Source organism: Hipposideros armiger, unplaced genomic scaffold (genome assembly GCF_001890085.2).
Source record: "Hipposideros armiger isolate ML-2016 unplaced genomic scaffold, ASM189008v1 scaffold_501, whole genome shotgun sequence".
In the NCBI taxonomy this organism is placed as follows: domain Eukaryota; kingdom Metazoa; phylum Chordata; class Mammalia; order Chiroptera; family Hipposideridae; genus Hipposideros; species Hipposideros armiger.
In genome coordinates this window covers 130,655-142,891 of record NW_017731851.1, presented here as the reverse complement: position 1 = coordinate 142,891, position 12,237 = coordinate 130,655, and the positions used below count along the sequence as shown (strand labels likewise).

Sequence of the window (12,237 nt, the reverse complement as noted above, 5' to 3'; positions counted from 1 at the left end):
TTAAAAAAAAAAGAAAGAAAAAAAAATAGTGTAAAGTCTTCCCTGATTTTTTTACTAATTGAGATTAATCTTGTTTTAAAACCCTGTCTCAAAAAGATCATGTAAAATGTTAATATAAGATTAGATTTCTAAAAGTAAAATCATGCCATGCTATGGTCCTTCAAATGATACACTTAACTATTTTAAAGGTACTTGTATGGTAGATTTATTATGTGTTTAACCCTAATTGGAGACGTGCTGAAAGTGCCTAAGGCAGTACCTGGCACATAGTAGACAATTAATAAATACTTGCTGAATGAATGTGTGGGATGGGGTTATCTTGGTGTAGCAGTATGTCTTATTGTACAATATAATATCAATCTTGTTTCAACCGTACCCCACCTACTTTTCCCTTCCCATATCATTGTGAAGCAAATTCTAGATATCATTTCATTGATAAATATTTCAATGTCTATCTCTAATAAAAGATTAAGGCTCTTTTCTTTAAATGTTAAAACAGACCATTAATATCTAAAATATTAAAATAATACCTTAATATCATCAGCTATCTTCTCAGTCTTCAAATTTTCATTGTCTCATAAATGTCATTTTCCCCCACATTTTTTCATTTGAATCAGGACTCAAAAAAGATCCACATATTGTGATTATTTATTTCTTAAGTATTTTTAATCTTTAGTTTTTTCCGTCTTCTCTTTACCCCCTTGTAAGTTATTTCTTGAAGAAACTGGGTTGTTGTGTTGCAGCATTTCCCACAGTCTAGAGTTCGCTGATTGTATCCTAATAGTGTCACTTACTTAGGTGTCACTTCTGTTCCTGTCTCCTGTATTTCCTGTCAACTGGTAGTTGGAGCTAAAGGTTTGATCAGATTCAGATTTAATTTTCTTTTTGGCAAGTCCAAAAAGAAGGTGGTGGCCAAATCATAATGACAGCGTTATTGGCTTTTTGCTCAGTGCCTTGCATATTGGTGTAGCTAACATTTTTTGGGTATTTTCCATGTGCCTAACAATATGCTTATGTTCTATAGATATGTTGTCATTTATTCACATTTAAGCCTTATAATACTATTACATAACCATGCCTAGCTGATGACCAGACCTTTTATTAAGGCCAAGTAATCTTAAATGTCTTTCAGACAAACCCCTTGGTATATACCCCCACTGTCATTTATGTGATTTAATTTGGAATTGTCTAAACTTTCTTTTTATTGGATTAATTTAGACTAGACAAAAACACCTTGCATGAAAGGCATTTTTAAAATATTGTAATAGAATTAAAATAATACAGCTCAAAGACCTATCATTTAACTGTGAATTTGTTGCATTCAAGCTTTTTGGTGCTGGGATTCACCATCTGTTAACCTCACAAAGGCTGATATCTAAACCATAAATAGGGCCAACAGAATTCAGTATTTCCTGAGTCGCTTTCCTTTGCACTCATTGTCTTCTGCAGGTGCACTTTTATGTCTCTTTCATCTCTTTCTGCTATCTTTGTATGCTCACAGCTCTCACAGTATCCTACTGTTGCCCAGTGTGAGAAAGTGGCTTGTGATTATAAAAGCAAAACTAGCTTTTTGTTGTTTGTTTACATATCTTTAATTTATTCTGCTCATTTCTCTCCATAGTCCTAAATTCTACGGTTTATAAAACCAGACCATTGGAGCTCTGGACTCAAAAAATAACATGTCAAACTATCTTGACCAACTGACACTTTTGAAGATTAAAATGTTTGATACAAGCATGTGGTGTGTTAACTCTGAGAAGGAATATACCTACTAAAAAGGACTCCTTGTAGTTAACAGTGCCCAAATTTATAATCAGAATCTAGCAGCCATTGTTTACAGAGGCCTCTCACACACACTGCTTATCAGGGAAAAGCTGCAGACTGAGCTGACAGCCTCCTGCACTGATTTCCTGCTGTCTGAGCAGGAATCTTATAAAGGAGTTCCTGGAATTGTATTTTAACGAATGGTTTGAGACCTTCACCATCTGATGGGAGCTGCATAGCTATATCCTCATTTGCATCTTGACTGACCAATCAGAGCAGCTTCATAACGACCAATCAGGACATGAGATTCTTACCAAGCAGCTATTTGGACCAATCAAACTGTGTAAATTTGGATTCCTCATTTGTATAAAAATGGACCAAACAGGGACCGGGGTAGACATGTTTTCTATATAAGCCAGACTCCTTTGGGTGGAGGGAGGCACACTTTCCGTTTCCACTAGAGGCTGCATTCCCTGGTTTGCAAACTATTCACCTGAATAAAGTTTCTTCTTTTACTGCACCCTTGTTGGGGACATCTGTGGGCATTAGATTGGTGGCAGCAATCTTTTATTGACAGATTGATGGAGAAAAGGCACCAACTGGCCCAAATTGCAATTGGATACCACAACGCTGGGAGCAAAACTATGCAAAGAAGAGCCCATTGTGCCACTTTACAAGCTGACATGCTAAAAGTAATAATTCTTTATATCTTAAACCTTCTTCTCCACTCATTTCTCCTTTAATAGTTGTAACATTCTCAACTTTCCAGAATATCTAAATACTAGGTGAAGCATTTGGTTGGTTGAATAGAGGAACATAAGGCTTTAGTGAATACAATAGGGAAATAGGAGTTTAATTTCTTATTCTGGTTGTACCTCACTATGAGACATTACACAAATAGCCAAATTCTCTGTTCTTATTTTTTTTAAACAGTTACTTTATCATGATTATCTTTGAAGAACTTTAAGATTCTTATTTGAAACAGTCTTTTGTGAGCATGTATAAACAGGAATTGTGTCTCTCTTTACCTGATCCTACAGTGTGCCCAGGGTAGCATGGTGCACGTGCTTGTGCTTAATAAGTAGCTTTCAATGCTGGTGGTATTTGAAAGGTTATACATTCTAAAGGGTATTTTGTTCCCTTTTTTCTTGGCAGGACCAAGGAGCTTCCTTTTCTAAGACCAGTGCTGTTTGGACTCAGTGAAAGTGCACTTTGTTTTAGGAGAATTGCAATATGAAAGCCTAGAATATATATTGAGTTCTTCCAAGAAGGGGGGAAAAATCATGTTCTAGGACAATAAATGCTGACTTGGTGCTGAATTAATGATTGTTATGCATTCTTTTACTCACAGGCTCGCTTCTCATATGTGCGGATGAAATATCTTTTCTTTTCCTGGTTGGTGGTTTTCGTTGGAAGCTGGATTATATATGTGCAATACTCCACCTATACAGAACTATGCAGAGGAAAGGACTGTAAGAAAATAATAGTAAGTATTTTTTATTTCCTAGTATATGGGAAAACCTATATTAATAGGCTATATTCATAACACATATTTACTACTTATATATTTACTAATAATTACTTTCAAAAAGTAAAAGTTAATTTGACCTTCAAGTTGTGCTGAACTTCTTAGCATTTTGATATGACCAAGTTAGTAGGACCATTCCCCACTTTGAAAAATCTAATATTCAGAATCAAACAAACAAACAAATCTAAATATATAATACAGACTACTATGAGAGCCAACTTATTACAAAGAGGAATTTTTTTTTTCAAATAAACTTGAAGTCAGTTTAATCAGATGAGTTTTTTAATGTTTAGAGTATGAAAGTGTTATGGACAGGCAACCTTTCCAGAACACATCTTTTGACTAAATGGAGTCATTCTTAAATACCAGAAATTTATCTAAAAAGCATATAAGTGCATTTATTATTTAATTTATATCCCAGTGATTGGATGTATCTCAGGAAAATTGCTCTGCCAATCTAAGATTTCGAGTAGTAATTATGGTTCCATAGTACTTATATTTTAAATGTGTGAGGATAAGAAAATTTAACTCCTTGTTTTCTGTTAATATCTTCTGATATAAATAATATGAAAACATTTCATCTGAGAATTATATTTTTGACAATAATTATTGTTGGGATTCCAATTGTTATAACTTATTAAAGATTCTATAACTACTGAGTGATTACAGGTCAGTGGTGCTTGTGTGTATATATCAGGGAACAAGACAGCCTGACTTTACAAACTTATAGTCTAGCAGAGAAGAAAATGAATAATTGCAGTAAGTTAAATATTATAATAGCGAGTGTTGTAGGAACATAAGACAAGGAGACCTGAGGTTTCCAAAGTTCTAAGAAAATAAAAATCAATTTAACTGTAGGTACTCTATTAGTCAGGATAAAAAAATAATTATTCCCCAGGAATATTATAGCCTTTTAACTAGGGAAGGGAGGAATTACTAATATAAAAAGTATAAGAAGCAGGGGAATGAATTAGCAAAGAAGAGTCCCAAGTCAAGGTTCCAGATGTCAGTCTTATGTCCATTCCAATGACCATTCTAGATGTTTGAGGAATTTTAAGATAAGAGGAACCTCTGGGGCTGAGCAATATATTGGGTACTTTACAAGGGTGTTGGTGGAGCCAGAATTTGATCCTAACTCTGTCTCTACCCTATGTCAGCAAAGACTGAGAAAAATAGTTAAAGTTTAATAAAGCTAACAAAAACCCACACAAAACTCACCTTCAAAGAAGAAGAAAGTAGCAGAAGCTATATAATGAACTATAATAACATATAAATACCCAAAACTATTTGAAATGTTTATTTTCCTTCTTCTAGGCCACCTTTCTCAAAGTAAGTGCCTTTAGGGCACATTAAAAGGTATTTCATGGATAAAAGAATTCCATGGTCAGGAATATTTGAAAACAGAGGGTTAAACAAAGATAAATCTTTGACTTTATTGAGGACTTCTCAAGGTCTTTAATATACTAATGTGCATTGTACATCTACAGAGAAAGCAAATATACTTGATTAGGAAAAATTCTATCCCCACCACAACCCTCCAAGGAAGGCCTGTAACATCATCTGGTGATACTAGAAACACTATTCTAAGAAATTAAGCCAACATGAAATGGATATGCTTTTATCTAACATTAGTACAATAACCTTCAAAATGTAAAACATAATGGTACATATTCTGTTATGAGTGAGTTATAGTTGAAGTACCTCATTATTTCTTCTTTAATTTCACTGTAATTGATAAGAAATGGAAGCAGAACAGAATTTTAACATAATTTAATGCTTATCTTACTAAAACTTGAAAATGATGAAAAAGTTTTCTGAGACTAAAATATATTTCTTTCCTAAAGCTGGCTTAAAAAAAAAAATTGTAGTTCAACATTTAGAAATTATGTTCTTGAAACTTACCGAACCTGGTAGTACTAAGAACAGTAGTACTAAGATAGTACTAATGCTGCATAGGAATTGTTTGATTAGAACTAAAAAGGAAGCAGAAAAAATATTTTTAAAGTATATATTAAAGCTTTATAAAAACATCACATAAGTGAACCTGCACAGTTCAAGGGTCAGCTATAGAGTTATTTCCACTTTTTGGCTATTGTAAATAATGTTGCTATGAACATTGGTGTGCCAGAATCTGTTTGAGTCCCTTTCAATTCTTTTGGGTATTTACCTAAGAAATGAAATTGCTGAATCATAGGGTAATTCTATATTTAAGTTTTTGAGGAACTGCCACATTGTCTTTCTGATTCTCTTAAATACATTTCAGTTCTCTGTTGAAACTATCCTTTGTTTTATTTATTTTCTCTACCTTTTTTCTTATTTACTCGAACATGAACATAGTTATTTTAAAATCCTTTTTGGATGACTCCAATTTCTGGATCATCTGTGGATCTGTTTCTATTGTCCATGTTTATCTCTTGTTTTTGGCCATGTCATTTTGTCTTTTGGCATGCCCTATAATTTTTTTTATTATTATTAAAGAAATTTTATTGGGGAACAGTGTGTTTTTTCAGGACCCATCAGCTCCAAGTCAAGTAGTTGTTTCAATTTACTTTTGGAGGGTGCAGCTCTGCAGCCCATGTGGGAATCGAACCAGCAACCTTGGTGTTATAAGCCTGTGCTCTAACTATCTGAGCTAACTGGCCGCCCCGTGCCCTGTAATTTTTAACATAATGCCTCCAGAGAGAGTTTCCTTTCTCTCTAGTGGGCAGATATAATGGTAGCTGATCACCTTAACCAAATCAGGGGCTGTACCAAGTGGACTCTGGGTTGCACCTCTAGCAAAGTTCAAGCTACTTTGACTCATTTTTCATTCTAAGAACATAGCCATCCAGGAATTTTAACTGAGAGCCTGGGAAGCCATTAGGGTTTCTCCCTCTGGCAGGTTCCTAACTCTAGTCTGTATCTTGTGAGGCTACCAAAACATCTGCTCTGCTTTTCAAAGACTTTCCAATGAGGTTTTTACCCTCAGGATTTGGCAAATATCACAATAGAGTAACTGGCTGGATGCTTGAGGCTCCCTTAGGTTCCTATAAAAGCTCGCTGGTTTCTTATCCCCAGCAGCAGCCCTCTACCAGTATATAGTACTGGCTCTCAGACCCCTGCACAAGCCCCATATCAACAAAATGCCTGAGGGAAAAAGAGGCTATAAAAGTCAACTCAGTCTCTGAGGTTTTTTTTTAGTTCACCTTTACTCTTGAGGTTCCACCCTTCAGGATCTCAGCACAAAGCATGATGTACCAAGGCCACACCCTTGGTAGGAGCTGGACTATATTTTTAACTTCCTTAAGACTGTATTTCAGGTCACACATCTCCAGGCAAATGCAGCCACAAAATCTAGACTCACCTCTCTCGAATTTTATCCTCTCCCAGATCTTGACCAAATAATTTCTCACTATCTTGTTAGCTCTGAAGCTTTAATATATACTTTAAAAATATTTTTCTGCTTGCTTTTTAGTTCTAATCAAACAATTCCTATTAGTACTACTAATCTTAGTACTACCAGTTTGGGAAAGTTTCAAGAACATGATTCCCAAATGCAGAGCAACTACAATTTTTTTTTTAAAGCCTGAGGAAAAAGATATATTTTAGTCTCAGAAAACTTTTTCATCATTTTCAAGATTTGGTAAGAGAAGCATTAAATTAGCTAGAATTGTGTCCTGCTTCCATTTCTTATCAATTAAAGTCCCCAGAAGATTACTATGGCTGTCCCATTTAGAGCTTTGCCTCCAAGCTGAGATCATTGTTTAGGAGTTAGGGATGACAGGTGATGAACTGAGTGTGATAAGTAGTTTACTTGTGTTTGAAAATCATAGTCAATATTGGCTTACATAGCTTTCTTCTCTGTATATCTGTCTTTTCCCCTTTCTCTCCATATATGTGTGAGAGGCCAGAACTATGGTAGTGATTAAGAGCATACGCGTTGGAATAAAAGAGCTTCACATCCAAGTTCCACCTTTGCCATTCCTTAACTATATAAGTTTGGACAAGTTATTTAGCCTCTGTAAATGGGGATTAATAATGCTGTATGTCTCATCTAGTGGTTGTGAGGATACAATGAGCTCATGTATTAAATGGTTCATAATACTGTGTTGTGTATTTGAAAGTTGCTAAGAGAGTAGATTTAAAAGTTATCACAAGAATCAAATTTGTAACTATGTATGGTGATCGATGTTCACGACTTATTGTGCCGATTATTTCACATTATAGATGGTCCCCAATTTATGATGGTTTGACTTATGACTTTTTTATTTTATGATGGTGTGAAAGTGATATACATTATAAATTATGAGATATTCAACACTTCATTATAAAAATAGGCTTTGTGTTAGGTGATTTTGCCCAACTGTAGGCTATTGTAAGTGTTCTGAGCACATTTAAGGTAGGCTAGGCTAAGCTATGATGTTCGGTAGGTTAAGTGTATTAAATGCATTTTTGATTTATGATAGTTTCAATTTACAATGGGTTTATCTGGATGTAACCCCATCATAAGTTGAGAAGCACCTGTTATATACAAATATCAAATCATTATGTTGTACACCTGAAATTAATATAATGTTATATGTCAATCATATCTCAATTTTAAAAAGAGAGATTTATTAGAAGGAATCGGCTTACCCAATTGTGGGTGCTGGCTAGGCAAGTCTGAAATCCACGGGGTAGGCTGCCAAGGACAGTCTAGAACTTCTGGGAACAGGCTGACGCTGCTGTCTATCCACAGTGGAATTTCTTCTTCATCAGGGAAAACTCAGCAGTTCTCTTCAGACCCTTCAACTAATTGAATCAGGCCCACCCAGACTATCTAGGATAATCTCTCTTAAAGTCAATTGATTATGGACTGGCCACATCTACAAAATCCCTTCATAGCAACAGCTAGATTATTGTTTGCTTTGTAGCCTAGCCAGTTCGACTCATCCAAAGACCATCACATCAGGTTAAAATTATTTAATTTGTATTACGAATAGTTGTACTACAAAAGTTTAAAGAAAGATGGCTTCAGTGAAAGAGAGATCACTGTGGGTAGAACAGGAGAGAAAGGCTTCATAGAGAAGATGGAACTTCTTCGGGGCCTTATAGAATAGAAGGAATTTGGAAAGACATTGAGGAGCGTCTTTTTCCTAATTATAACCACACTTGCCTTAGTACTTTTATCCCAAAGAGCAAGATGCTGATTAACATGATTAGATCTGAGAATTCCCAGAATCATGCATTAGTCATTGGTTCTTTTGGCTGCCTGTAAATAATATATTTCCCTCTTTGTCCTTTTATTGTAAATTAAAAAAAAAAAAACCTTAGAAGGTGGAACAAATCAGATATGTAGTTCATATAAATTATGTACTCTGGGTATTAGTCTCTTTTAGTAATCAAGTCTATTTCTTACACATTGAAAATCACGATAGATTGTTACTATTATTTCCCTGAGATGTTCTCTAATCAATGGATAATTTTTGTTGAAAGATGTTATAAAGTTAATGGGATTCTTAATTTATCTAAGTTTCTAGGGAGCTAGGAGCCAAAACTGAGATTAATTTTGCACATTATAGATTGATTTGCAACTTGAATTTGTTTCTTATTTTCAGTTTTTAATAAAAGTATGAAACTTTCCACTGTCACATTATTTAGAACTTGATTCTAGTGAAATGCATACTAGGCTTTTAAAACTTCGGAGAAGGGAAATGGAGTGAGAGCGGTGCACCCTGGGAAGCCTAGTTTAACTTGTAGAAGTTTTAAGGAATAAGAATTGTGTTCTGCTCTTTGTTTAAAGGCAGCTCTCTAAAACTGAGGGCAACCACTAACTAACCTTAATTAGATATGCTTGGAGGGATCCATTTTTTTTCCAGTTGTGCTTTTCTCTTTTTTTCCACCAACCTAATTATAATGTTGTATATCTCATTGTACTGTACATTTTCTCTGATCATAGAAATCACTAATTCACTCATTATTTCAGCAAGTCCTATTTGGAGCCTAATCATAAAGAAATTTTGCACAGTTTGACTCTGTAATTTGCTGGGTTCTTTCAAAAAGGAAAAAAAGTGGGAGAGTTAGAGAAATTTTTCTTCTGTACGTTTTTCAGGGCAACATTGTTTAATATTGATATTTCTGGCATATTCCTCTATGATCAAGAGTGACATTCTACCTACTAATGAGGAATCAGTCCCTGTGCCATTGTGAACCGCTGTGACAATTATATGAACACCAGCTTTAAAATGGAAGCATTAGAAGATGAAAGAGCCTCTAAATTTTATTAGTCTCTTTTAATATTTAATTTCTAGAGATGATAGTTGGTTGCTTAAAACAACTGGCTTAGCATATACTAAATTTAAGATATTTAGAACCATGTTTTCAGTTAGATAGCAATACATAACTTAATATTTCATTTTGTTTTGCATTTGTTTAGAATCTATTATTATTTGGCTCCAGAGGTTCATTTTATGCTCTTATTCTAGATTTTTAAAATATATGGAACCAATCCACTTGGAACATACTGTTTTTAAAGCACAAGCTTAATGTTTTCCTCTGAGGAAAAGTATAGTCTTCCTTTATGCCAACTTGAGTGAGGTTACCAATCTTTTCTTTGTGAATCTACAGAAAAATATTTACTGAACAAGTTTATTTCAAGTCTTAACATACATAAGCTTTATTCTAAGGATAACCTTACTGGTGAAATTATAACAGCCTTTCTGGTGGCCTTCCTGTGTTATGCTGCACTCTTATATCATGTGATGTTCCCCATGATCCTGAGACAGATTAGATATCAGTGTTAACATTTGCATCATTCCTGAGAAGCAATAAAGAGACTAAGGGTTAAAGCCAATTTCAAAGACACAAGCCAGCAATAAAACACCATGTTATTTTAGTTATGTGCTTACTAGCACTGTGCTGGGGGACCTGGAGATACAGAGATAAGACATGTCGCTGCCGGAAGATGCTCACAGACTAGTAGACAATATGGAAAAATAAGAAACACATAATTGAGGCTGGGAGTACTGTTACTAGATTTAGCAAAAAACAAACAAAACGAAAAAAAAACCACTAGAATTTTGGCTATTGTAAATAATTCTGTAGTGAACAAAGGAGTGCATATATCTTTTCGAGTTTGTTTTCATTCCTTTGGATAAATACCCAGACGTGGATTGCTGGCTCATATGGTGGTTCTATTTTTAATTTCTTGAGGCACATCCATACTGTTTTCCATAGTGCATCTTAATCATTTTTAAGTGTACAGTTAGTGATGAGTATATTCACATTAGTGTGCAGCCAGTGTCCATAACTTTTTCATCTTGCAAAACTGAAACTCTGTACCCATTAAACAGCTTCCTATTTCCCCACCCCGGCCCAGGACCTGGCATCCTTCTATTTTCTGATTCTATGAGTTTGATTACTTCAGAAACTGCAAAAGTGGAATCACACAGTGTTTGTCTTTTTGTGACTGGTTTATTTCATTTAGCATAATGTCCTGAAGTTTCATCTATATTGTAGCATGTGTTAGAAGTTTCTTACTTTTTAAGATTGAATAGTATTCCATTTTATGTATATACCACATTTTGTTTATCCATTCACCCATTGATGGACCCTTGGGTTGCTTCTACCTTTTGGCTGGACATTATTTTAAATTAATCTAATCCAGTTTGGTCATGCATGCTCCTAGATGCTATTTTGAAGATAATGGTAGCCACTGAAAATGTTTGATATAGGAGTATTAGCTCCTCCCACACAACCTTATTACCACATTAAAATGAAAATGACTTCTGCTACACATATAGGCATCTATTTAGCATATATTTATTTACACGCAGTCACAAAACACTTCATATCATCAGTCTGTAAATTCTAATTGAAGTTCTAACTCTGTCCTTTTGGGCACTCTGTCAACTTGCATGAAAGATTTACTCGAGGCAGAAGCAGTGATACTCTGGAGGCAGGCTTGTTATCCTTAGATTAGCATCAGGGAACCAGAAATTCTGAACCAGTGATTCTCAAAATGTGGTCTCTTTGACCAGCAGTATTAGTGTCACCTGAAAACTTACTACAAATGCAGATTTTCAGCCCTGCCTAATGAGTCAGAACCTCCGAGGTTGAGGTTCAGCAATGTGTGTGTGTGTGTGTGTGTGTGTGTGTGTGTGTGTGTGTTTAAAGATTTTTATTGGGGAATTGGGGAAGGAGAACAGCCAAGTTATTGTCCTTCAATCTTAGTGTGGGGGGCACAGCTAGCTCAGCTCCAAGTCCAGTCACCATCTGGCCGCCCATTGGCAGCTTGAGGCCGCTCAGCTAAGGTGCCATGTTCAATCTTAGTGGTGGGTGGGCATAGCCCACCATCCAATGTGGGAGTCGAACCAGCAACCTTGTTGTTAAGAGCACGTGCTCTCACCAGCTGAGCCATCCTGCCACCTGTTGGCAGCTCAGTGGCAGCCCAGCTCAGTCGCAGCTCACTGGCCCATGTGGGAATCAAACCGGTGACCCTGTTGCTCAGAAGTCGCGCTCAACCAACTGAGCCACTTGGCCGGCCCCCAGCAATGTGTGTTTTAACAAGACCTCTGGAGATCTGAAGCTCCCTAAAGTTTGAGAGTCTCTGTTTTAAAATGATTAGCTCTTGGTACCTCCCTAAAGATAAAGGTTATAGCTTCAAAGGTTGTAACCTTTGAAGTTCTTGTACCCTCTTTGTGAAAAGGTAAGGAATATCTCATATTTTAGCCAATTCACGTATCTTAAATACCTTTCATTTCACCAGTAGCCCATTTCTAACATTACCATGCTATTTAACAAGCCACAATTTTCACCAATAAAATTCTAATTTGTTAATTAACAAAATCTTAGAACTGGATCAATCTTGAGTAAGATATTACCTTATTGGAACTCTAGTGGAGCACCTGTACATTCCTGCATTCCTGAATAGGATATTAGAGGCACCTGGACTGTAAAATCACCTGTGCGCGCGCGTGCGCGCGCGC

General features: G+C 35.7%; 1 protein-coding gene across 4 annotated transcripts in view; it reads left to right on the top strand.

Moving 5' to 3' along the window:
* DIPK1A (divergent protein kinase domain 1A) overlaps nucleotides 1-12,237 on the top strand; it is a 116,309-nt gene that overhangs the window by 83,142 nt on the left and 20,930 nt on the right. For 3 of the 4 annotated variants that reach the window (XM_019667574.1, XM_019667573.1, XM_019667576.1), the window contains one exon: nucleotides 3,116-3,250. In XM_019667574.1, the coding sequence (XP_019523119.1) occupies nucleotides 3,116-3,250 (135 nt within the window). Of the gene's footprint in view, nucleotides 1-2,363; nucleotides 2,457-3,115; nucleotides 3,251-12,237 lie in introns of those variants that run through there. The other variant, XM_019667575.1, reaches the window with a different exon arrangement.